The following is a 27815-nucleotide window of genomic DNA, read 5'->3' as shown; positions in this document are numbered from 1 at the left end:
AGAAAAACTATCTCCAAAGTTAGGAGCTCTAACGGGCAGCTGTGCAGTGGCTCAAAGGGAGGACACATAAAAAAACGAGGACGAAGTTCAAGTCGCATTGTGATATCACAAAAGGCTTTGAAGAACAAGTTACTTACCTTCGGTAACGCTTTTTCTGGTGGATACAGTATCTGCCTGTGGATTCCTCACCTTATGAATACCCCCTGCGTCAGCATTCCACGGAAATTCTTTCCTAGCACTCCCACGTCGACGTCTCAATAGCGCGGCTCCGCTTGCAACACCGTATGACGTCATCGGAGCCATAAGAGGACCTCGTCGGCGTGCTGACGTCAGTTCCACCCATTTTTTCCGTGCCACCGAAGCAAATGGGCGGACTGACACATTTTCAAATGTAATCATAGCATACCAAATATATACACATATATAAATTCACAAATGCATAATCAATAAAGACAGAGAAATAGCAACTAAATAAGCATTTCTCTTTATTAAAATATCAACATGATTAAGACATAATAAAATTAAAAATAAATTGGTAGAAACAGGTGGACAACGGGGAGGAGGGCGGGACAGTGAGGAATCCACAAGCAGATACTGTATCTACCATAAAAAGCATTACTGAAGGTAAGTAACTTGTTCTTCTGATAGATACTTCTGCCTGTGGATTCCTCACCTTATGAACAGACTCCCAAAGCCGTACCTCTCCTGGAGGAGGGTGTCCACCTGACTAGATCAAAAAATCTTGCAGAACAGAACGAGCAAAATGGCCATCCCTCCTAACCTCAGAATCCAAGCAGTAATGCTTCGCAAAGGTGTGGAGGGAGGCCCAAGTTGCTGCCTTACAAATGTCAACAACAGGAACACCTCTAGCCAAAGCAGAAGAAGTAGACTTAGCTCTAGTGGAATGAGCTCTGATACCTTCAGGAGGGTCCTTCTTGGCCAAGGCGTAGCAAATCTTGATGCACAAGATAATCAACCTGGAGAGAGTCCTCTTGTGCACAGCCTTGCCTTTCATCTTCCCAACATAGCCCACAAAAAGATGATTGTCCAGCCTCATATCTCTAGTCCAATCCAAGTAAAAGCTGACAGCTCTTTTAGGGTCCAAACGATGCAGTCTCTCCTCCTCCTTGGAAGGGTCAGGGGGAGGATAGAAGGTAGGTAAAGTAATGGACTGTCCCAAATGAAAAGGGGTAACAACCTTGGGAAGGAAAGCAGCCCTGGTCCTTAAAACCAACTTATCCGCATGAATGGTCAAGAAAGGAGGTTTCGAACTAAGAGCCTGAAGCTCACTTACCCTCCTAGCTGAGGTAATGGCAATCAAGAAAACCGTTTTAAAAGAAAGAAGCCTCAAGTATGAAGAGGCTCAAACGGAGAACCCATTAAAAAGGTAGGAATGAGATTCAAATCCCACTGAGGCATAATGAAAGGTGTGAGTGGGAACTTATTTGTAAGACCCTTAATGAACCTCATGACCTCATTAAAAGAAAGAAGCCTCAACGGGCAAGTATGAAGAGGCTCCAACGGAGAACCCATTAAAAAGGTAAGAACGAGATTCAAATCCCACTGAGGCATAATGAAAGGTGTGGGAGGGAACTTATTTGTAAGACCCTTAATGAACCTCATGACAATGAAGGACTTAAATAAAGACGGCTGGTCCGGCAAACGTAGAAAAGCCGACAAGGCCGATAAATAGCCCTTAACAGTGGCTACAGTACAACCTTGCTGTGTTAAAGAAAGTGAAAGCTCCAGAATATTAGACTAACAGGCCTTAAAAAGGTCAATGTCTCTCTCTCCGCACCACCTAACAAAGCTGGACTATCTGGAAGAGTAAACAAACTTAGTGGAGTGTCGCCTGGACGATAAAATAACATCCACTATATCCGGCGGGAGAGAGAAGGAACTCAGGTTGACCCGTTCAATCTCCAGGCATGAAGGTGCAGGCTCTGGAGGTGGAGGTGTAGAACCTGCCCCTGCGACTGCGAGAGGAGGTCTGCCCTGAGAGGGAGACAGAGGGGAGGGTGTGATGAGAGGTGAAGTAGATCTGTGTACCACACCCTTCTTGGCCAATCCGATGCGATCAATATAACTTGGGCCCGGTCTTGGCGAATCTTCCTCAGAACCCGAGGAATCAAGGGTATGGGAGGAAACGCGTAAAGGAGTTGTGAGCTCCAATCCAACTAAAACGCGTCCCCCAGCTCTCCCCGCATCGGATACTGAAGACTGCAGAACGACAGGCAGTGCGCGTTCTCATGAGTGGCAAACAGGTCCAACCGAGGAGACCCCCACATCTGAAAGGTGCGATGGACCACCTCCGGATGAAGAAGCCACTCTTGATCGGCCGAGTAACGCCGACAGACTGTCCGCACGAACATACAGCACACCGGCCAGATGATTTGCAAACACACAAACCCGATGGTTCTGAGCCCAGGACCAGAGCCGCAAAGCCTCTCGACAGAGACGAAACGACCCTACACCTTCCTCTTTGTTGATATACCACATTGCGATAGTGTTGTCCGTCAGGACCTGAACCGACTGACATTGAAGGGAAGGGAGGAAGGCCTTTAGTGCCAAACGAATCACCCGCAATTCCAGCAGGTTGATATGAAGCAACCTTTCCTCTCGAGATCAAAGACCTTTGACCTCCAGATCACCCAGATGAGTACCCCACCCTAGAGTGGAGGCATTCGTGATCACTGTGGCCACCAGTGGAGGAGGCTAAAAGGGCTTTCCTTGAGACAGGTTGCCCTGCACACCCCACCAAGTCAGCTCCGCTGCAGCTTCTCTAGAGATTCTGATCTTCTCCCCGAGATCTCTGTTGTGCTGATACCACTGCCTGCGGAGGCACCACTGGAGTGAACTCATGTGCCAGCGTGCATGGTTGACTAACAGAATGCAGGAAGCGAACAGACCAAGCAGGCGAAGAACCTTCAGGAGTGGAACAACCGCTCCATCGTGAAATAAAGGAATCATTTTCTGAATGTCGAGAATCCTCTGCGGAGGAGGGTAAGCTCGACACACAGAAGTGTCCAGTATTGCCCCTATGAACAGGCTGCGCTGAGAAGGCATCAGGTGAGATTTGGGTACATTTATCGAGAAACCCAAATTGAACAACAGATGAGCTGTTACCTGCAAGTGGCACAAAACTAACTCTGGAGACTCCACTTTCAACAGCCAGTCATCCAGGTAGGGGAAAACAAGAACCCTGACCTTCTGAGATGAGCCGCTACCACCGCCATCACCTTTATCAAGACTCGAGTTGCGGAAGTAAGACCGAACGGAAGAACCGCAAACTGATAATGTTGCAACCCTACTGTGAACCGATGATACTTCCGATGCGACCTCTGGATGGGAAGATGAAAATACGCATCCTGTAGATCGATGGACACCATCCAGTCTTTCTTTTGCAGTGCAAGAAATACCTGAGCCATAGTCAACATTTTGAACTTCTCCTGTCTGAGGTAAAGGTTCAAAATCCTGAGGTCCAGGATTGGCCTTAAGCGACCGTCCTTTTTGGAGATCAGGAAATACCGGGAGTAGCAACCCTGACCCCTTTCCTGCTCCGGAACCACCTCTATCGCTCCTTTCTGTAGCAAGGTAAGAACCTCCTGCTGTAAAAGCAGTAAGTGGTCCTCTGAGCACCAACCCTGGCGGGGAGGGTAAGGAGGAGGAAACTCCAAAAGGGGAAGGGCATACCCATTCTCTACAAGATTCAAGACCCAACGATCAGTCTCCACTCTTGTAGAAAGTGGGACACCCGACCTCTAACTGGACCAACATGTTCTAAGATGGGAGATCTAGAACTGCTTTCCTGATGTAACAACGGTGGAGGGAGGGGAAGTAGAGGAAGTGGAGGAGGATTGTTGTCGAGCTGCTCCCCTGAGGCCTCTTTTATTCTTCCCTCTGAATGACTTGTACAAGGTATTCTGCTGTTGCTGGCCCTGTTGAGATTTCTGGCGGCCACGAAAGGAAGCAGATCTCCCAAATCCACGATACCGCTTGTAGCCGTATCCTCTGGACTGCACCTGGAGGCCTAGAGACCTTGCAGTAGCCCTGCTGTTCTTAAAACGCTCTAAGGCTGAGTCCACTCTTGAACCAAAGAGTTTTGACCCATCAATGGGCAAATCCAGCAAAGTCGCCTGAACATCAGGTGAGAAACCAGACGAACAAAGCCAAGCCTGTCTCCTTGCTGCCACAGAGGACCCCATCACACGAGCTACAGAGTCAGCAGTGTCCAGGCCCGATTGAATCACCGGACGTGCCGCAGCCTGCGAATCAGAAAGGAACTCCAAGAAATTAGCCCGATCCTCCTCAGGCTACTTTGGAGCTAGCTGCATGACTGAGTCCATCAAAGCATGGATATACCTTCCAAGAAGACAGGTTGCAATAGTGGATTTAAGAACCATACTTGCAAAAGAGAACACCTTCTTTGCCGCCTGCTCCATTTTTTTAGAATCCCTATCACTAAGAATGGTAGGGAAAGAACCAGAAGATTGCTTCGAACAAGAAGCCTGGACAACTATACTTTCCGGCATAGGATGTGAGGATACAAAAGCCGGATCACCAGGAGCGGGCCTGTACCTTCTAGAGGTGGAATGAGAAACCGCAGGAGCAGACAAAGGCTTCTGCCACACCTCCATTATCAGTTCCGTGAAAGCATCCGTTAAGGGAAGCAACGGTTCAGAAGCTGAAGAAGATGTATTAAGAACTTCCGTAAGAATATTAGATTTCACCTCAGCTGAGGGAAGCTGTAGACCAACCAAATCATCCGCTTTCCTTATGACCACATGATAAGGAGCAATGTCTTGCACAACATCGGCATTTGCAGATGGGAGATTATACTCAGGAGAAGTATCCAGGTCACTAGCCTCACGAAGGCCCTCAAACTCATCCATAGAATCAACAATCTCTCCTTCCTCCTGATTCTGTGCATATTCCTCCTCTTCAAGGAGCCTCTGCGCCTCTCTCCTTGAGCGTTGTTTAGGAATCGGCGTCGCCACACGCGACACCGGTGAAGGCATCAACGACGTCGACGGAGGAGCATCAGCTTCGAACCTTGACGCAGATCAAACTCAAGGCGGCGCCGGGTCAACAGCCGAAGGAGTCCGAGGAGGCGGAGTGGGGGACCTCGGCGCCAGGAAATGCCAAGCCAGAGTTGACGGCAAGAAAGGCATTAAGGGTGCCTGAGGATAAAACTGAGGAACACCCAAGTTAAAGGCCAAAGGCCCCACAGGGCCTGAAGGCGCACCGGATGGATAAGAGGTCCTGGCAAACATGCCAAACATTGCATTAAGGAAATGCGAAGAGTCTGACCCAGGAGCCTGAAAAGCAGGATATGGATCCGTACCTTCCTGAGATCGAGCTGGAAGCTGCGGAGCCGGGGAGAGCGCCCACACAGGTGAAGCCACCCGGCCTGGAGACGACTCCCTAGGCACTGGAGACATCGCTGGAGTCGGTTAGTCTTCATGCAGCGAAGAGCCTTTCGAAGCCGGCGGTACCGGATCCGGAGATGGAACCGGCGTCACCTGAGGAGAAGGAGATGGAGAAACTAAGTCCTTTCTTCGAGGCAGCTCAGCCGGAGTCCGCGACCTCGAGGCCCTGGTCTTCGAAGAATGGTGCCGAGAGCCATGTCTCCTCTTGGACTTCTTATGTTTCTTCGACTTACGATCCCTCTTCTCCTTTTTGGCTTTGGCCATAAACAACTTAGCTTCACGCTCCTTAATAGCCTTGGAATTCATCTTCCTGCAGCTTCAACACTCTTCGACGTCATGATCCGAAGATAAACACCAGAGGCAATCTTCATGCGGGTCCGTGATCAACATATGCCCGCCACACTCTCTGCAAGGTTTAAACCCAGTCTTCCTGAAAGTAGCCATCAGAAACCAACAAGTGATAGAAAGTTTTCTTCGAAGAAAATGGAGAGCCCCTAGAAAAACCGTTAAGCGTCAACGGTGCGGAAAAAAGGGAACTGACGTCAGCACGCCGATGAGGTCCTCCTATGGCTCCGATGACATCATACGGTGTCGCGAGCGGAGCCGTGCTATTGTGCCATCCTCGTCGACGTGGGAGAGCTAGGAAAGAATTTCCGCAGAATGCTGGCGCAGTGGGTATTCATAAGGTGAGGAATCCACAGGCAGAAGTATCCATCAGAATGAGACAAATGTTGTAACCCTTTTAAGAAATGCATCGCAACAGGTGATTTAAATAAAAAAGGCTGATCCAGCAACTGCAAAAAAGCAGACAAAGCTGACAATTAATCCTTAATAGTGCCCAAAGCAAGTCCTTGTTTGGCCAGGGATAATACAAACAGAAACACTTTAGACAGTTTGTTTTGTACTGGGTCAATCTGAGGGGTGCCACACCAAGCCACAGGTTGGTCTCAATGGCTGACGCATACTGATTTTGTAGAGGGGCGCCAAAATGACATTGATGACCTAAGGAGGGAGGCAGAATGCCATCAAATGCTGTCTCTCCACCAACAAGCATAGAGATGAAGGTTGTACAAGCCCAGATGCAGACTATCTTATTGCTGCAAGAGAAGATGCTCCAAAATCAATGGCTTGATCGGAACACAGATGCCCATTCTCAGGTGTTGTGAGTACCACTCTCTCCTCACCCATCCTGGTGCCACTAGGATGCGTTGGGCCCAGTTCTTTCTAATCTTCTTCAGAACTCTGAGCATGAGAGGAAGAGGTGGAAAGGCATACAGAAGTCCCAAACTCTGCTGTAGAAGGAATGCGCCAGAGAGGGAGGCCTCTTGGCAACTCCAACGCGCAAGACCACTGACATTGCATGTTCTCTTCAGTGGCAAAAAGATTGAGCTAAGGTTCTCACCATTCTTGAAAGAAGCACTGCACCACTTCCAGATGTAATTGCCATTTGTGATCCTGCCAGGTTTTGCCCCCACAAGGAAAATCGCTTGGTTTCTTATGTTCTTCCTTTGACTTTCTCGATGACTTTGACTGTGAGAAGCTCTGCTGCGGGAACGACTTCAGGTGTTGGAACGGTCCCATCCTTTCAAATTCGATCGATCACGGATCGGAGTGCTCAGCGGTTTGGCGACTGAGTTTTGCATTATGGCCCAGTATTGCCCTCAAGTTCATCTGGGCGTAGTCGTTGCAGGACTTGGAGTTGTGCTCTGACCCTATCCACCAAAGGCAGACGTCGTCGGGATCTATGTCAGACACAGCTTGAAATTTGTAATCTTAGAAAGGGACATTTTCCCTTGCACACCTGATTTAAGTGAAAAATGTAGTAGTAAAGTGTCTCGTCAAAGATGGAGGAGTAGTTATGGATCATCATCGGAAGCGCAGAAAGAAAAGAACTGACATCAGTGTGACAGTATGGCACTTGTATGAGGCTTAGCCGATCACTTCCAGAGTGGAACAACACTGTAAGAGACCACCTTCTTCTGTGCATAAGTAGTGCTTGATATGTTGTCGGATCCAGTCTAACACCTGGGGTGTATTCAAATGGTGAAAAATAAGCAATTAGAAGTATGCATTAGAAAATGACTCTGTAGTTAGAGGTGCTAGCAAAAATCGTCTCATAATAAAAAATTATTAAGGTATCGGGCCTTTTGTAAGTATCTCAACAACAGATTCATATTAAGTGATTCCAACTTTATTGATCGTTTGAGGATTTCTGCGGAGTGTTGCCAATCCCCCATTGAATTTACAGAAAACATAATCAGGGTGTAACGTTCCTCTGAAGGTAAGTAACTGCCATTATTTAAAAAGAAAACGGGTCTTCTTGTCCAGTCCTTAATGTTTTTCGAGTGGAAAAACTCATATGTAGAGCATTTGCCAACATCACTAGACATTCATTCAATATGGTCCCACTGCATTAAGCGTTCACGCACCAATCAAGGTTAAAGGCACAGCACTAGCTGGGACAGCACCGTCATGAGGGTCCAGCGCACACATTTGCTTGTTTGGGGTGTCCTACTATGTAAGGAATATGCTACTTACCAGTATGCATCTGTTCATGGCATGTAGAGCTGCAAATCTGCACACTTTTGCATAGATCGCCATCTGGTGTTGGGTCCGGATGTTTGCAGTTTGTTTTTCCTCTTGGAAAGTCTTTGGAAGTCACGAGGTCGGTGACTCCTCCTTTGGATCGTATTGCGCATGGGCTTCGGCTCCATCCTCAGATTGTTTTTCGCCAGCAGGTAAAAATGGAGCGTAGTAACCACAGTGAAGAAACCCATGTGTGTATATCTAAATAAGATAAACTGGAACAGATACAGGTAGCTGGGGAGGCGGGTGGGCGTGTGCAGATCTGCAGCTCTACATGCCAAGAACAGATGCATACTGGTAAGTAGCATATTCCGTTCGAGGCATATGAGCTGCAGATTACACACTTTTGCATAGACCAGTGTTTCCCAAACTGTGGTCCGCGGACCCCCAGGAGTCCCTGACACATTCCTAGGGGGCCGCAGGCAGCAGTTTTGAAAGCACTGCAAAGTATCTTGTTTAATTAGCAGTTTTCAAAGAACAATAAAAGTGTCACGATAACACCAGTGATTAATGTCCCTGCTGGAGAGAGATGAGTTTTGTCCAGTGGCAGCTTTGACTTATCTAATGTAGCACAGAGGGTTAATATGCCTACTGCAAAGAACGTGTACCATGCATTTTAAAAAACAGTATTTTATATGCATAGGTCAGTGGGTTACTGCTTTTGTCAGAGAGATTCTTTTGTTACTGTGCAGTTCATAAGTGACAATCGTAATCTAGCACAGTGACCTATAAACTGTCATCAAACAGCTGCTTTGCTTGCAAACTGCAAGGTACAAGTTAGTGACTTATGTTTTTTCCCAGTCTTTCATTATCCTGATGCAGCTAAAAAAGGTTTATTTGGGTGGAAATACATTTTTATTGTTAAAGTCAATGCTAACCACTGTGTTATGTTCTGAATCCTGAGTTTGTGCTTCTCCAGACCGAGCACTCTTTAAAAATGCCTACCAGTATGAATGACATGTGAATTCTACACCTTGTAGTCCCCTTTGCCTTATGTAACATTTTCTATACACTGGTTTACACGTATGATTCACTGTCTCTATATGTGTGTGATGTAAAGTGTTCTGACATCCTACAATGGTATTAGAGATGCTATAAAAAATGAAATACAGGTGACAGAGGGGCTATGGGGAGATGAGAAGCACTGTTGGAGGGTGATAGTGGGGGAATCATTGAAGACCCCCCCAGAAAGATTGTCGTATTCTGGTGCATAGTCAGGTCTTCATTTACTATTCTTTAAAATGTAATACAATTCAATATAATGATAAATGTGTTGTAGACTGCACCATTGTTTCCTAAATGTTTTAGGGAGAGAGCCTCCCATAGCCCCCTTTTGTAGTGGTCAGGCTCACTCATTGCACTTGGTGTGCATGGTATGGGGACTGGTCTGAAATCATTTGCCAGGGCTGCTTTGGATTTCCATTCTGGCCCTGGCAGGAGCAGGAGCCTCGTACTGCGAAATAAAACCAACCATTGAAAAGTTAGTCACGGAGATGCAGCACCAACCTTCCCATTAACTTTATTCATTTTCTTGCAAATTCTTTCAATATAAGATACAACAGAAGTGGCGGAGAGTGTCGTTAGCCTCCTTGGCTTAACAACACACTCCGCCACTTCAGAAACACAGGGCTGCACCATATTTACAAGAATATGGTGCAGCCCTGCGTTTCCCCTACGCTGGCACTACACTTAACAGGGGAAGATTGCTTATGTACAGGAAGGTCCACCCTTCCTGCACATAAAAAATCTTGAAATGTCGTTTTGACACTTCTATGTGTGCTGCTTAACCCCTTCGGTGCCACGCCCTTTCCCCGTCCTGTGCCGGGCGTTACATTAGCGGGCGGGGTTCATGACGAGATAGTCTCGTCATGGGCACAGCGCAACCGTGCTCCATGACGAGACTATCTCGTCATGGGCACTGAAGAGGTTAATGCAGCACATATGGAAGTTACAAAATGTAATTTTTTTTAAAAAGATTGTTGATGTGCAGGATGGGTCACCTTGCTGAACATAAACAATCCAAGGCGTTTTGCAAAAAAGAGGAGAAATGAAGCATTTCTCCTTGTTTCGCCAAGTTAAGACCAGGTTTTCCCTGGTCTTAATTTTGGCGCAGCCTCACATTTACGCTACCCTTGTAAATAGGGGGTCGCGTCAAAATCAATGGGTGTTGCAGGGGAAACGCCCACCGCAACACCCACTACCCACCCCTTTCACGCTAAGCATTGGGTGAAAGGTGGTCTTATTTACAAGGCAGCGGTAAGCCACGTTAAGTGGCTTAACGCTGCCTTGTAAATAAGGCGAAGCCCCTATCACCACGGGAACATCTCAAAAAGTGATGTTCCCTTGGTGATAGGGGCTTGTAAATATGCACCTAAAATCATTAGTAATTCGAGTATTTGTTTTGTGTGCACACGTGTGTTAATGTTTTTCGAATTACTGTTTTAATATTTGAAATTTAAATCCTAAAAATTGCTTGGGGGTCCCCGGCTTCCAGTGGTGACTCAATGGAGGTCCTCAGGAGTCAAAAGTTTGGGAACCACTGGCATAGACTATATAGCAGTGCCCAACCTTAGCGGCGAACACCGGTATCTGTTGCAGTGGTTTGAAATAGTGTTTTCAGTACAGCCTGGCCCACACTAGCTTGTTGCTTGGTTTGCACATCTACACAATAGTGTTTAGTGAAAGTGTGCGGTGTTGACCATATATTGCTTTGCAGATATCATCTAGAATATGGTGCAGCCCTGCGTTTCCCCTACGCTGGCACTACACTTAACAGGGGAAGATTGCTTATGTACAGGAAGGTCCACCCTTCCTGCACATAAAAAATCTTGAAATGTCGTTTTGACACTTCTATGTGTGCTGCTTAACCCCTTAGGTGCCACGCCCTTTCCCCGCCCTGTGCCGGGCGTTACATTAGCGGGCGGGGTTCATGACGAGATAGTCTCGTCATGGGCACAGCGCAACCGTGCTCCATGACGAGACTATCTCGTCATGGGCACTGAAGAGGTTAATGCAGCACATATGGAAGTTACAAAATGTAATTTTTTTAAAAAAGATTGTTGATGTGCAGGATGGGTCACCTTGCTGAACATAAACAATCCAAGGCGTTTTGGAAAAACGAGGAGAAATGAAGCATTTCTCCTTGTTTCGCCAAGTTAAGACCAGGTTTTCCCTGGTCTTAATTTTGGCGCAGCCTCACATTTACGCTACCCTTGTAAATAGGGGGTCGCGTCAAAATCAATGGGTGTTGCAGGGGAAACGCCTACCGCAACACCCACTACCCACCCCTTTCACGCTAAGCATTGGGTGAAAGGTGGTCTTATTTACAAGGCAGCGGTAAGCCACGTTAAGTGGCTTAACGCTGCCTTGTAAATAAGGCGAAGCCCCTATCACCACGGGAACATCTCAAAAAGTGATGTTCCCATGGTGATAGGGGCTTGTAAATATGCACCTAAAATCATTAGTAATTCGAGTATTTGTTTTGTGTGCACACGTGTGTTAATGTTTTTCGAATTACTGTTTTAATATTTGAAATTTAAATCCTAAAAATTGCTTGGGGGTCCCCGGCTTCCAGTGGTGACTCAATGGAGGTCCTCAGGAGTCAAAAGTTTGGGAACCACTGGCATAGACTATATAGCAGTGCCCAACCTTAGCGGCGACCACCGGTATCTGTTGCAGTGGTTTGAAATAGTGTTTTCAGTACAGCCTGGCCCACACTAGCTTGTTGCTTGGTTTGCACATCTACACAATAGTGTTTAGTGAAAGTGTGCGGTGTTGACCATATATTGCTTTGCAGATATCATCTAGTGGGATGTTGCCCAGAAATGCCATGGAAGCCCCTATCTTTCATGTAGAATGGGCTTTAGGGGGAACGGAAAGCGTTCGTTTTGCTTTGTGGTAGCAAATCTGGATGCATTTTACAATCCACCTAGCTATCCCCGATTTTGAGATGGGGTTGCCCTTGTGTGGTGGAGAGAAAGAGACAAACAGTTGTTTGGTCTTTCGGAAAGGTTGTGTTCTTTGGATATAGTAAAGTAGGGCTCGTTTGACATCTAGTGTGTGCAGAGCTCTTTCTGCAACGGTCTGAGGTTGCGAGAAAAATACTGGTAATTCTACCGATTGGTTTAGGTGGAAAGGGGAAATGACTTTAGGTAGGAATTTTGGGTTGGTACGGAGAACAACCTTGTTCTGGTGCATTTGAAGAAAAGGTTCCTGTATGGTAAGTGCTTGTATCTCACTGACCCTTCTAAGGGAAGTGATGGCTACAAGGAAAGCTGTTTTCCATGTGAGGAATTGCAGTTCGCATTTATGCAAAGGTTCTTAGGGAGGCCCCATCAGCCTTGTGAGAACAATATTTAAGTTCCATACAGGTGAGGGTGGTACTCTGGGGGGAATTATTCTTTTGAGGCCTTCCATAAAGGCTTTAATGGCAGGTACTCTGAAAAGTGATAGGTGTTGCCTGTTTTGTAAGTAAGCTGTGATTGCTGCGAGGTTTAGCCGAATGGATGTATAGGCTAGGTTACACCTTTGTAGGTGGAGTAAGTGGCATATGATGTGTTGTATAGAGACGTCTAGAGGATTGATTGTGTTGTTATGGCAATAAACAACAAATCTTTTCCACTTGGCAGCGTAGCAGGCTCTAGTGGTAGGGCGTCTAGCTTCTCTGATGACGTTCATAAAGTAAGGGGGAAGGTTTAGGTACCCGAATTCTAGGATTTCAGGAGCCAGATCGCTAGGTTGAGCTGAGCTGGGTCCGGGTGCCTGATCTCTCCATGGTTCTGGGTTAAGTGGTGTGGAGAGAGGTGTAATTTTTGGTGCGGTACTACAGAGAGTTCTAGCAGCGTGGTGTACCACGGTTGTCTGGCCCACGTTGGAGCTACTAGGATCAGTGTGAGGGAGTGCTGTTGTAGCTTTCGCACCACTAATGGAATGTGTGGGAGAGGCGGAAAAGCGTACGCAAATCTGTCTGACCAATTCATCCATATCGCATTTCCTTTGGACAATGGGTGTGGGTATCTGGCGGCGAAGCTTGGGCATTTTGTGTTTTCGTGGGTGGCGAAGAGGTCTATCTGTGGATGCCCCCACATTTGAAAGAACGGATGAAGAACCTGTGGGTGAAGTTCCCACAAGTGGATCTGTTGTGTCTGCCTGCTGAGCAGATCTGCCACGGTGTTTTGGACTCCTGGGACATGTTGAGCTAGGAGAAAGATTTTGTGGGGAATTGCACATCTCCATATGCTCTGTGCTAATTGAGAGAGCTGTGGAGAGTGTGTGCCGCCTTGTTTTTGAATATAATACATGGCCGTCATGTTGTCTGTGCGAATGAGGACTGCCTTGCCTGAAATCCGCGTTTGTAAAGATTTCAGGGCTAGAAAGATTGCTAGTAACTCCAGATGGTTGATATGGAGTAATTTTTGTTGCGGCGTCCATGTGCCCTGCACTGTAAGGTGTAATAGATGAGCTCCCCAGTCGGAGAGCGATGCGTCCCTTGTTAGTATTATTTGGGGAACCGGGTCCAGGAACGGTCGACCTTTGGAAAGGTTTGTGGTGTTCCACCACTGCAGAGAGCGATGGGTGCGACCGTCTACCAACACTAGATCTGCCAGTTGACCCTGGGCCTGGTTCCACTGGTGCGCTAAGCACTCTTGGAGTGGACGCATCTGGAGTCTTGCGTGGGGCACTATAAAAATGCAAGAGGCCATCATCCCTATTAGTTGCATAAACACTCGTGCTGGAAGGGAGTGTTGAGGTATGAATTTGTGTCGCAAAGCCTGAATGCTTGCGATTCTGGCGGGATTGGGGTAGGCTATTGCTTTTGAGGTGTCTATGGTGGCACCGAGGTATTGCTTTATGTGGGATGGTGTTAACTGGGACTTTTGGTGGTTTACCGTAAAGCCTAGTTGATGAAGTAGTTGGAGTGTGGTGGCGGTATGGTGTACTCATTGGTTGTATGAAGTGGCTTTTATCAGCCAATCTTCCAAGTATGGGAAGACGTGAATGTGTTGTCTTCTGAGGTGTGCCGCCAGCACCGCTAGGCACTTGGTAAATACCCGTGGTGCTGTTGTGACTCCGAAGGGGAGCACTTTGAATTGGTAGTGTTGTCCGTCCACTACAAATCTGAGGTACTTCCTGTGAGCATGGTGTACTGGAATGTGGAAGTATGCGTCTTTTAAGTCCAGTGTGGTGAGAAAGTCATTCTGGGAGAAGAGCGGAAGTACCTGCTGAAGCGTGACCATGTGAAAGTGGTCTGAATGTATGTATGTGTTTAGGGGCCGGAGGTCTAGAATAGATCGTAAAGTCTCGTCCCTTTTTGGTATTAAAAAGTATAGGGAGTAGACCCCTAAATTTTGTTGATTGACAGGAACGTATTCTATTGCCTGTTTTTGTAGGAGGGAGATTACCTCCTGCTTTAGCAATGTGGAATGTTCTTGTGACATTGGGTGTTGCCTGGGTGGAATGTTTGGGGGGGTAGATGTTAATTCCAGGCAGTATCCTGACCGAATTATTTGGGTCACCCATTTGTCTGAGGTGATGGTCTCCCAGACACGAAGGAAATTTGTGAGTCTGCCCCCGACTGGAGTGGAATGGTCTGGGGGGAGCGGGGAGAAGTCATTGGTTAGTGGGTGTGGCAGAATGGGTGTTGTTTGTTTTGCCTCTGCCCTTGTTGTTGTTACCCCTGTAGCCGCCTCTTTGGTAACCTTTTGTAAAGGTGGTCTGAGTAGGAGACTTGTACGATGTGGACGCTGTGTCTGAGGAGTAGCCTCTCGATGCACTCCGAAAGGATGAACGGCGAAAGGAGTGTCTGGGCGGGTGAGACTGTAAGGCCCCCATGGATTTTGCGGTATCCGTGTCTTTTTTCATCTTTTCTAAGGCCTCATCCACCTTTGGCCCGAATAGATGTTCCTGGTCAAAGGGATGGTTAAGGATGGAGGCTTGCACTTCTGGTTTAAAACCAGATACCCTTAGCCAAGCATGGCGGCGGAGAAGGACGCTGGTGTTAATGGCCCTGGAGGCTGTGTCTGTTGCATCTAGGGCACAACGTATAGTCTAGGGCGTAACGTGTTTGTGATTGTTTTACCCTCTTGAATCAACTCGTTGGCTTTATTTTTATATTTGTCAGGGAGATGTTGCATTATGCCCTCTAGCTCGTCATAATGAGCCCTGTTGTAACTGGCTAGCAGTGCCTGAGTGTTTGCTATATGCCATATGTTGGCGGCCTGGGATGCTGTGCGTTTGCCTGAAGCATCTAGCAGTTTTGACTCTTTGTCAGGTGGTGGTGCATCACCTGACGCTTGTGAGTTTGCCCTTTTACGTGCCGTAGAGACCACTAAAGAATCTAGTGGCGCTGGTCTTCTGATGTAAGAGGGATCTGAAGGAGCAGATTTATACTTCTTTTCGATACGTGGGTTAAGGACCCTGGCTCTAACTGGGTCTTTAAAAACTTCTGCCGCATGTTTTACAACCCCTTTAAGCATGGGCAATATGGAGGTGGACCTCTGTGTAGTATCGAATGTGTCTAGGAGGAAATCTTCCTCCACAGGGTCGTTATGCATGTCCACGCCATGATAATGTGCTGCTCTTTACAGAAGATGGTTAAACCCTAATGAATCTTCTAGTGGAGATGGTCTAGAAGGGTAAATATCGTCTTGTGGGACGTTGGGGATATCTGGTATATGGTAATCGTCCCATGGATCTGGAGATCTTGTAGGGGTGGGGTCTTGTGGCACATCCCCTGTATCATAATATGGGTCCCCTTGATCATCATCGTCTGGAGACTGAGTAGGAGAGCGATGAGGTGGGGGTGGAGGGGGTGGAACGGGGAAGGAGGAGGTGGTGGAGGAGGAGGGGAAGGTATTCTGAACTGAGAGGTAGCAGAGTCCTTCCTCTTTGGAGGTGGAGGCGGAGCAGGCTTTTCCAAATGTCTCTTTCTAGTAGAGAGTGTCAAATGTCCAGTTTTTGGATACTTGGTGAGAGTTTTTTGCAAGGGATCCAGTGTAAATAGCTCTGGTGAGGTAATTTGGTCCATCGGCGCCGAAAGCGTCGGGCCGATGATTTTTTAGGTTTTTCCGTGCCGGTTTGGTGTTTAAAACCGGCTTGGGACCCTCCAGTCTCTTGGTCGGTGCCAAGATGGGTTTCGGCTTGGAAGTGTCGGTGGCTGTGTGTGGTTTGGTGGGCACCGAAGATGACGTCGGTGTCGAAGGGCTGCGTTTCGACGCCGAGGGCTTCGGCGCGAAGCTCGGTGTCGAGGTGGAGGCCATCTTTTTTTTCGGTGCCGAAGTGTGTTTCTCGGCACCGCTGGGAGGCTGGCTCGAGCCCGAGCCACCGGAAGGCTTTCTTGGCTTCTTCACCAGGCCCGAAGGTGGGGTGAGTGAAGCAGTGTCTCTGGTCTTGCCTAGGCCCGGAGGCGAAGGCGTGACCGAAGCCTTTTTGGGTGTCGGCGCGGGTGTGGGAGAGGGTAGATTGGTACTCACGACCCTCTGCGCCGGGGTGATGTCCTCCACATCTGACTCGTCGGCCTCGGAAGTGCTGACGAGGTCCTCTTCGGTACGATGCTGTTCCGGATCGTCGATGTCGTCTGCGAAGATGTCGACTGGAATGGACGTCGAGGAGTGTGCCATGTTCCTTCTGGCTCTTCGGTCCTGAATAGTCTTTTTCGATCGGAAAGACTTACAGGCCGGACAGTCTCAAGCCTCGTGTTCTGGGGAGAGGCAAAGGTTGCATACCTCATGAAGATCAGTTTGGGGAAATTTGGACCCACATCGAGGGCACTTTTTAAATGGAGTTCTTTCCATGAGCCAGGACCGGAGCCTGGGTAGGCCCGAAGGCTGCCGTCGACGACTGGAACCGAAGGTTTGTCGATGAGGAAGCGCGTTGATTGAAGAGATCGTGTATCGAAGCAATACAGCGATTGGGGTGAGGATTGGCATTGATGGTCGAACTGGAAGCTGTTCGGAACCGGAGCGCGAAGATCACATCTGAGCCCGATGGCGGGAAAAAAACGAAGCCCATGCGCAATACGATCCAAAGGAGGAGTCACCGACCTCGTGACTTCCAAAGACTTTCCATGAGGAAAAACAAACTGCAAACATCCGGGCCCAACACCAGATGGCGATCTATGCAAAAGTGTGTAATCTGCAGCTCATATGCCTCGAACATAGGGTTATGATTTTCTTTTATGCAATTCTGAAAATGTGTAGACACCAGAAAAAACAAACTAGAAAGCTTTGCAGTCTAAAGGAACAAACAGGACCGCCTTCACAATACACATGCTGCCAAAGCTATCACTGGAAAACATTTTCTGGGTACAATTGTTTCAAAAAGATTAATCATAAAAGCAACTGTTCACCTGAGAACAGGCTCGAGCTCAGAATCGTCTTACTCGATGTGCAATAAACAAATCTAAGATGCCCATTAGGCAGGGGGCTTACGGCACATCTGCTCCTTGTCCGCTGCTGAAAAGGCCCAAACGATGTGGACGGGTTAACATGTTAACGTTTTGGAAACTGAAGTGAAAATATAGAAATGACTCTTAGAATGACGACTGTGACATTCCAAGCTTGCCTACCTATGAAAAGTCAAAAGGTACAGTAGTACTGAAAAGTTATTTCCCTGGTTCGCAAACTTTCTCGGATGGTAGAGAAATGCCTCCAGCATTCAGACTTTAAAACAAATCAGAGAGAAAATGTTGAAGGGACATAACTTTATTATGTTGTTTGTATACATTTACGTACTGCCTTCAAGTTAGACTCCTCCACTTTTGGTGTTGCGGTTACAGAAAATATTATGGATCACAAATAAACATCAACCAACGTAAGTAGGCATGTATTAACTTTGGAAGCAGCAATAAACAGGATATGTATTGGTAATTAGAAAGCAAAGAGAGTCAGCCCCAATCACACATGTTCAACATGTATCTTGGTGACCAAAGCAAGCCATGATTTTAGGGGCTCGTCAGCAGTCACCGCAGCAAAGCAGCACTTATTGGTGATTCAGATGAACGAGGCAAACCGATTGAACCCAAATGTTAATGCCAGGATTATGTATGTTCCCTTCTAGCTTTTCCAGTTTTTTAATCACTACATGCTGTTAAGCTCCCAGGGCAAGCAGACTGCTCGTTATTGGCTTAGAAGTAAGCAAAGTAAGGAATGTCACCTGAGTCTCAGTACTGAGAGACTTTCTACGCAGGTCCAGCTGAAAAATAAACAGAGGTCAACAACACACGTATGTATCTAGAGCAGGAAAGTTTATGGGAGGCTTTTTGTGCTAAAAATAACAATAAACATTCCTTGCCTCCAAACCTGTTCTCATCATACTCATATCAACCCTTTAAAACGTATGAGTTGCTCAGCAGTGCATCATGCACGCGCGCACGCGCACACACACGCACGCGCTAGGATTGAACTGTGAAACACACATGATTCTAAACTGGATTGCAGGTCTCGGAGAGAGAGGTCTACTCAACAGAAAGGAAGGAAGGACAAGCTGCTCTTTCAGGGTCCAACCCTTAGTAAAAATAGAAAGGACTGTGCACTCTGCGCGCTCACACAAATAGAGAGCTGGGCATTTCAGGGCTGATTCACCAAGGTATTTGTGAGAGTGGAACAGCAAGGGTACTGACTGCTTCACAGACTTCCAAATGCCTTTGTGAATGGGCCTCCAGCTGCACTGCCCATAGACTGACCTTGCATATCTCCAGACGTACCTGAGATTATGATACCAACAGGGCATCATTGCGCTTAATAAATTAGTAAATACTTGACCATAAATAACCCAGACCTTCAGAACGCTGATGCCACAGTACTGGATAGCACAAGGTAGCAACCAAACAACATGCCTGGTATAATAAAAGCTTGTTTTAGTTTTTGTGCATGTATGTGACACAATAAACACGCTGATACACATAAAAACAAATGCATTCGTTATGGTTTAGAGAAATATTCTTGACACAATACACAAAAAACAAAAGAAAAGAATATCCCTAGGAATATAAATCAATGGGCTCCACTGTATAACCATCTGGCTGGGGTCTTGGAAAAACAATACGGAACCTAAAATGAACGCTCATTGACAAATTCTACCACTCTTAGAGGTCTGTCACGCATGTTACCACGTGTGAAACATGTGAAACGGTGGGACCTTAAGCACATAACTTACCAACAGCACGAGCCTGGGTGCCTGTCCAGGAGCAGCTTGGTCACTTTTGGGTGGCCCATCTTCAGTTCCAACCATCTCCATCAGGTTAGATCTAAACAGCATAACCCTTTTCCTAGCTGTGGGCATGTTAACAGCTACTGATACAACAATATGAGCAAATCTATTAATTCAAGCCATTACTTTAGGTTTTGGGGTTGTTATAGAGGCTCGGAATGCATACAGGAAAAAGAGCATTAACTAGAGTGGCTGCAATTCATCTGAGCATTACGGGTTTCACAGGTCGAAGGCTGCTATGATATGTATGGTGGGTCATCACATTGTTCTAAACTCTCAGGAACTGTTCTTCAAGCAGATTGTGGATGATGATGAAATACCAGAACATTATGCATGAGGGAGGGATTTTCTGATAGGATGGTGAGTAGTTTCATTTGTTGTGATGCATGCCATTATAAAACTGTACCAGCATAGTAGTAAACACAGTGCAAATTTTAGGAAATGCAGTGTACTACATAGTATTTTGACTAATACATTAAATCCTGCTAGATTCATAAACTCATTGGGAATGAATTATTACTTAGCCTGTAAGCATCTGTTCTTGGCCGGTAGAGCTGTAGATTCACATGTTTTGCATACTCCTGCCATTTAGTGTTGAGTCCGTAAGTCTTTCGAGTCACAAGGTAAGGTGACTCCTCCACTCGGTGATAATGCACATGGGAACCGACTTCAATGTTAGATTATTTTCCCGCAACTGGGTGAGAATGGAGTAAGTGTAAGTACAGAGATGTCCATGCATGTGGAATGTAAATAGGAACTGCAACAACCATAGATGTACAGGAAGGAGGGAGGGCACATGAAAATCTACAGCTCTACATGCCAAAAACAGATGCTTACAGGGTATGTAACAATCCATTCAAGGCATGTGCGTTGTAGATACACATGCTTTGCATGGACTGTATAGCCGTACTGTCCCAAAGCAGTGGCTCACCAGTGGGCGTTGCATTTGCCTGAAATTCTTAGCACTGTCTGTCCTACATCAGCTTGCTAGAATGCTAACACATCCATACGAACAAGTTACTTACCTTCAGTAACGATATATCTGTAAGAGACATATATTAGTTATAGATTCCTTTCCTTAGAATTACCTCCAGGCGTCAGACTGTATCCAGAGAATTTTTCTTCAGCAGTACTCCTCAGTGTCGGTAGGTGGCGTCGGTTGACTCCGCGTACGGCGTCGTGATCACAGGGATGACGTTGCTGTATCTACTTAGACGCCGCCCCTGTGCGCTCACATCAGTTCTTTACATGACATTTCACGCCAGAAGCGCCGAGCCATGCAAGACACTGACCATTGGCGCACAAAACTAGGGCCCTGAAAGGGGGTCCCTAACTCTACAAGTCAGTTCGGCGAACGGGGAGGATGGGTGGGGCGGTAAGGAATCTATAACTAATATAAGTATCTTACAGATGAACAAGTTACTTACCTTCGGTAACGCTTTTTCTGGTGGATACAGTATCTGCCTGTGGATTCCTCACCTTGTGAATATCCCCTGCGCCAGCATTCTACGGAACTTTTTTCCCAGCTCTCTACGCCGACGTGGACAACGTCACAATGCATGGGCTCTGCTCGCCACTCCGTATGACGTCACCGGAGCCATAAGAGAGCCACGTCGGCGTGATTACGTCAGTTCCACCCATTTTTTTCCATGCCTCCGAGGCGCACAGGTGGACCAACGACAGACTCAAAGTATACACAGTATACAGCATACAACCAAATATACATAGCACACAAACAAAAGGAAAGCTAAATAAAACAAGCATTTCCTACCAATGTTTCAGAAAGTATAACGACATTTCAAACAAGACATCTTTTAAAGTATACAAAGGTGGACAACGGGGAGGCGGGTGGGCCAGTGAGGAATCCACAGGCAGATACTGTATCCACCAGAAAAAGCGTTACCGAAGGTAAGCAACTTGTTCTTCTGATGGATACATCTGCCAGTGGATTCCTCACCTTGTGAATAGATTCCCACAGCAGTCCCCACTCCCGGAGGAGGGTGTCCACCTTTCTATACCAGAAAGTCTTGCAAAACAGAGCGCACGAAGTGGCCCTCCCTCCTCATCTCAGAGTCCAAGCAATAATGCTTTGCGAATGTATGGAGGGAGGCCCAAGTCGCGGCTTTACAAATATCTGCCACAGGAACACCCCGGGCCAAAGCAGATGTAGATGATTTAGCTCTAGTTGAATGAGCCCTAATACCCTCAGGAGGAACCTTACCAGCCAGGGCATAGCAGATCTTGATGGCAAGGATGATCCATCTCGATAAAGTGCGCTTGTGCACCGCTCTTCCTTTGGAATGTCCAACATAACCCACGAAGAGCTGATCGTCCAGACGATAGTCCTTTGTTCTCTATCCAAGTAAAAGCTGACAGCTCTTTTTGGATCCAGACGATGAAGCCTTTCCTCCTCTTTGGAAGGAGGAGGTGGAGGATAAAAAACAGGGAGAGTAATAGACTGCCCCAAATGAAACGGAGTAACAACTTTAGGCAGGTAAGCAGCCCTGGTCCTGTGTACCATCCTTTCAGCATGTAATGTTAGAAAAGGGGGCTTAGAACTCACCCTCCTTGCCGAGGTTATGGCTACAAGAAAGACCGTCTTAAAGGACAACAACCTCAAAGGGCAGCTATGAAGAGGCTCAAACGGGGACCGCATCAGAAAAGTTAAGACAAGATTAAGGTCCCACTTTGGCATTACAAAAGGAGTAGGAGGAAACATATTTGTAAGGCCCTTGATTAACCTCAATACAACCGGAGATTTAAATAGTGACGGTTGATCAGGAAGACATAGAAAAGCCGATAAAGCCGATAGATAGCCCTTAACCGTGGCCAAAGCACAACCCTGCTGAGCCAAGGAAAGAGCAAACTGAAGCACATCAGAAAGGTGGGCTTTTAAAGGGTCAATGGATCTCTCTCCACACCATTTTACAAACTTAGACCACCTGTAGGAGTAAATGGACTTGGTGGAGTGTCGCCTGGCCGATAAAATAACATCCACCACATCAGGCGGGAGAGAGAAGGAACTCAGGTTGCCCCGTTCAATCTCCAGGCATGAAGGTGTAAGCTCTGGAGGTGGGGGTGTAGAACCTGCCCCTCCGACTGCGAGAGGAGGTCTGCCCTCAGAGGGAGACGGAGCAGAGGGCACGAGGAGAGGTGGAGAAGATCTGTAAACCACACCCTTCTTGGCCAATCCGGGGCGACCAAAATAACTTGGACCCGGTCTTGGCGAATCTTCCTCAGAGCCCGAGGAATCAAAGGTATGGGAGGAAACGCATAAAGGAGTTGTGTGCCCCAACTCAACTGAAACGCGTCCCCCAACGCCCCCTGCATCGGAAACTGGAGACTACAGAATGACGGGCAGAGCGCGTTCTCGCGGGTGGCGAACAGGTCCACCCGAGGAGTTCCCCACATCCGGAAGACGTGCTGAACTACCTCTGGATGAAGCCTCCACTCGTGGTCGGCGGAGAACTGCCGACTGAGACTGTCCGCACGTACGTTCAGCACCCCGGCCAGATGATTTGCCATCAGACAAATACGATGGTCCTGAGCCCAGGACCAGAGACGCAGGGCCTCCCTGCAGAGACGGAGAGACCCCACTCCTCCCTGTTTGTTGACATACCACATCGCGGTAGTGTTGTCCGTCAGAACTTGAACAGACCGACCTCGAAGGGAAGGGAGGAAAGCCTTGAGTGGCAAACGAATCGCCCGCAATTCCAGAAGGTTAATGTGAAGCAACTTTTCCTCTGGAGACCAAAGACCTTTGATCTCCAGATCCCCCAGATGAGCACCCCACCCCAGGGTGGAGGCATCCGTTATCACTGTGGCCACCGATGGAGGTAGATGAAAGGGCTTTCCTTGAGACAGATTGCCCTCCATGCTCCACCAAGATAGATCCGCTGCAGCTTCTCTGGAGATCCTGATCGACTCCCTGAGGTCCCCATTGTGCTGAAACCACTGCCTGCGGAGGCACCACTGGAGCGCCCTCATGTGCCAGCGTGCATGGTTGACCAACAGAATGCAGGAGGCGAACAGACCGAGCAGGCGAAGGACCTTCAGAACTGGAACAACCGCTCCATTGTGGAATAAAGGGACCATCTACTGAATGTCGAGAATTCTTTGAGGAGGAGGAAATGCTCGACACACAGTAGTGTCCAGTATCGCCCCTATGAACAGGTTGCGCTGAGAGGGCACCAGATGAGATTTGGGCACATTGATCGAAAAACCCAAGTCGAATAACAGCTGAGATGTTACCTGCAGATGATGTTGCACCATCTCTGGGGACTCTGCCTTCAAAAGCCAGTCGTCCAGGTAGGGGAAAACTGGAATCCCTGACCTCCTGAGATGTACTGCCACCACCGCCATCACCTTCGTGAAGACTGGAGGTGCGGTAGTAAGACCAAACGGGAGGATCGCAAACTGGTAGTGTTGCGACCCCACCGTAAAACGGAGATACTTCCTGTGCGACTTCAGGATTGGGACATGGAAGTACGCGTCCTGCAAGTCGATCGACACCATCCAGTATCCTTGCTGCAACGCTTGAAGAACCTGTGCAAGGGTCAGCATCTTGAATTTCTCCTGTTTCAGGTAAAAATTCAAGACTCTGAGGTCCAGGATTGGACGCAATCTGCCGTCCTTTTTGGGAATCAGGAAATACCGGGAGTAGCATCCCTGACCCCTTTCCTGCTCCGGAACCACCTCTATCGCACATTTTTGAAGCAAAGCTAGAACCTCCTTCTGCAGAAGAAGCAGATGGTCTTCCGAGCAGTAACCTTGGCAAGGAGGGTAAGGGGGAGGAAACTCCCGAAAGGGAAGGGCGTACCCAGTCTCCACGAGGTTCAAAACCAAAAGGTCGGTTGTAACAGATTTCCAACCTCGCAGAAAGTGGGACACCCGACCCTCCACAGGTCTTACATGATCCAGGATGGGGGATCTAGGGCTGCTTCCCTAAAGCTTCATTGGGAGCAGAGGAGGTAGAAGAAGAAGAGAGGTTGCGGCCAGAACCTCTCCGACCTCTTTGTCTCCCTCTATAAAACCTATAGAGGGGTTTCTGCTGTTGTTGCTGCTGCTGCTGCTGCTGCTGAGGCTGCCGGAAGGAGCGAAATGAAGACCTCCCGAAATCTCTGAACTTCCTAAGCCCAAATCCTTTAGCAGGAGCCTGCAAGCCTACAGATTTAGCCGTCATCCTACTCTCCTTAAATCTCTGCAGGGCAGAGTCAGCCTTTTCACCAAATAGTCTCTGCCCATCAAAAGGCAAATCCACCAATGTAGCCTGAACGTCCGTAGAGAAGCCAGACGAACGAAGCCACGCTTGCCTCCTAGTGGCTATAGATGACCCCATAATCCTTGCCACCGAATCAGCCGTATCAAGCCCCGACTGAATCACCTGCCTTGCAGCAGCCTGAGTATCTGCGACCACCTCCATAAAGGACGCCTTATCACCTTCTGGCAGCTTAGGGGCTAAAGATTTCATTGAGTCCATCAAAGCATGAACATAGCGCCCTAGCAAGCACGTGGCATTAGTGGACTTAAGCGCCATGCTCCCCGATGAAAAGGTCTTCTTAGCAGCCTTTTTGGACTCCCTGTCCGCAGGAGTCTGAGGGAAGGCCCCTGAAGCATGCTTCGAGCACGACGCCTGCACCACCAGACTTTCTGGAGAAGGGTGTGAAGATAGAAAATCTGGATCCCCAGGTGCCACCCTATATCTTCTCGCCACCTGCCTGGAGACTGCTGGAGAAGATAGCGGCTTACGCCAGACTTCCATAATTGGCTCCAAAATAGCCTCATTAAAAGGCAGCAAAGGCTCAGAGGTTGAGGTAGGTGAATGCAACACCTCCGTTAGAAGGTTAGGTTTATATTCCGCAGAGGGCAACTGCAAATCCAACAACTCTGCGGCCTTTTTTATCACCAGATGGTAGGGAGCCAGTTCCTGCGGTGGAGAGGACCTAGAGGAAGAATGCTCCCACTCCGGAGTCGTATCCAGGCCACTAGCCTCTTGAATCCCCTCAAACTCGTCAGAGGACGTGTCCACCTCACCTTCCTCCACCTCCACTCTATATCTTTCCTCATCCAAGACTCTTTGGGCCTCTCTCCTTGAGCGGATCCGTGGAGCCGGCGTCGTTGGCACCGTACGTGGAGCCAGAGGTGTCGGGGTCGGGGTCGGTCGGCGGTGCCGGAGTCGGGGTCGGCGGCGCCGGACGCGGCGCCGAGGGAGTCTGCAACGGCGTCGAGGAAGGCTCCGAAGAAGGTCTATCCGGTCGAAGCCGAGATGGATCCCCAGACGGCGCCGGAAACTGCCACGAAGGCGCCATCGGCAGAAAGGGCATAAACAGGGCTTGAGCGTAATGCTGCGGCAATCCCAGAATATAAGCCATAGGACCCTCGGGACCAGTAGGTGCACCGGATGGGAAGGCAGCCCGTTGGAAGATCCCATACATTGCATTTAAAAAATGCGACGAATCCGTACCCGGAGTCGGGAACTGTGGATAAGGGACTGATCCCGGATCCGTCTGCGGAGTACCTGGTACCGGCGCCGCAGTGCCCTCAACAGGCGCCGTAGGATCATCCGGCTCTGGAGAAGGCTCTTTCCTTTTCTCTTGCTCAGCCTCAGAAGCCGAAGACTCCACTGGGACCGGTGACGGCGCCGGTGACTGCGCCGGGGATCGCGCTGGAGTCCGCTTCGGCGAAGGAGATCCCTCTGGAGACTTAGAAGGAGAAGGAGACACATCCTTACTTCGGCGTCGAGGCGATGTCGATCTCGACGCCTTGATCTTCGAAGACCGGCACCGAGAGGAATGCTTCCTTTTCTTATGGTGTTTCTTCGACTTCGAAGAATGCAAAGTCGACGACTCCGGTCTCGATCTCTCCTTCTTCCTACCTCTCTTCTCCTTTTTGGCCTTGGCCATGAAGAGCTTCGCCTCCCTTTCTTTCAAGGCCTTGGGATTCATCCTCCTGCAGCTGGAACAATCTTCCACGTCGTGGTCAGATGAAAGGCACCACAAACAATCATCATGGGGGTCTGTCATAGACATGTGGCCCCCACATTACCTACAGGGTTTAAAACCTGACTTCCTCGTCGAAGACATGACACATTTTTTCCAACAGTAACACTAAACGATTACAAAGTAGCAGGAGAGTGCTGGAAAAACCGTTGCGCGTCGACGGCGAGGAAAAAAGGGAACTGACGTCATCACGCCGACGTGGCTCTCTTATGGCTCCGGTGACGTCATACGGAGTTGCGAGCGGAGCCGATGCATTGTGACGTCGTCCACGTCGGTGTAGAGAGCTGGGAAAAAAGTTCCGTAGAATGCTGGCGCAGGGGATATTCACAAGGTGAGGAATCCACTGGCAGATGTATCCATCAGAAATATCGTTACTGTAGGTAAGTAACTTGTTCATCTGAAAGAGACTATTAGTTATAGATTTCTTACCTTAGAATAGATACCTTGGAATACCAACCTGGAGGTGGGTCTGCGAACTAAGTTCACATCAGAAAGTCCTGGAGAACAGAACGGCCAAAGAAGCCGTCACTCCGGACTTGGCTGTCCAGGCAGTAGTGTTTTGTGAACGTGTGCAGTGATGCCCACATGGCTGCCTGGCAGATGTCACCGAGGGGGCGCAGTCCTACCGGAGGCTCCTTTTTCGCCAAGGAGTAGCAGATCTTAATGCAAAAAACGACACATTGAGGGATGGTCCGTTTTTGCACAGCCTGACCTTTCTTGGCGCCCATATAGCCAACAAAGAGTTGATCATCCACCCGTAATTGTTTTGTGCGATCCAAATAAAAGGATAACGCACGCTTTGGATCCAGACGGTGGAGTCTCTCCTTCTCCTTGGAAGGATGCGGGGGCAAGAAGAAGGCGGGCAAAGTGACGGTCTGTCCTATATTGAAAGAGGTAACCGCTTTGGGAAGAAAAGGTCTAGTTCGGTGGACAACCTTGTCCGGATGAACAGCAAGGAAAGAAGGTTTAGAAGAAAGAGCCTGAAGCTCACACACCCTGCGAGCAAAGGTGATGGCCACCAGAAAAGCAGTCTTTAAAGTCAAGAGTCTGAGAGGACAATTATATAGTGGCTTGAAAGAAGTACACATAAGGTAAGTTAAGACCAGATTCAAGTCCCACTGGGGCATTACCAAAAGAATAGGGGGAAAGAGGTGAGTAATGCCCCTAAGAAACTATTTACACTTGAAAAGAGAAGGCTGATCTAGAATGCGAAGCGAGGTCGAAATGGCCGAATGATAGCCTTTAAGAGTGCCCACAGCAGATCCCTGCTGGGCTAAAGAAAGAAGGAAGAGGAAAACCACTGAAAGAGGGGCAGAAAGGGGATCCACATGCCTTTGCTGTGCACCAAGCCACAAATTTGTTCCATCTACAGGCGAATACCATTTTAGTGGAGGGACACCTGGTTGCCAAGATAACATTACAGACTTCGGGCTGAAGGTCAAAAGCTGTCAACTGTCGCGGCTCAATCTCCACGCAAAGAGGTGGCGGCTGGACAGTTTCAGGTGGAGAACCATCCCCTGCTGCTGCAACAGAAGATCCTCTCAAAGACGCAGTCTGATTGGAGGATTGATGGCCATGTGCAAGAGCTCGGGAT

At 48.2% G+C, this 27815-nt stretch overlaps 1 protein-coding gene across 3 annotated transcripts in view; it reads right to left on the bottom strand.

The window, feature by feature from the left end:
* PHKA1 (phosphorylase kinase regulatory subunit alpha 1) overlaps positions 1–27815 on the bottom strand; it is a 1109231-nt gene that overhangs the window by 174398 nt on the left and 907018 nt on the right. For 2 of the 3 annotated variants that reach the window (XM_085630734.1, XM_085630736.1), the window contains exon 28: positions 18168–18206. The exons of the other annotated variant lie outside the window; for it this stretch is intronic. In XM_085630734.1, the coding sequence (XP_085486860.1) occupies positions 18168–18206 (39 nt within the window). The remainder of the gene's footprint in view (positions 1–18167; positions 18207–27815) is intronic. 3 annotated transcript variants of the gene reach the window in all.

The sequence above is a fragment of the Triturus cristatus genome, chromosome 10 (genome assembly GCF_964204655.1).
Source record: "Triturus cristatus chromosome 10, aTriCri1.1, whole genome shotgun sequence".
NCBI lineage: Eukaryota > Metazoa > Chordata > Amphibia > Caudata > Salamandridae > Triturus > Triturus cristatus.
This window is presented reverse-complemented; position numbering and strand designations above follow the sequence as displayed.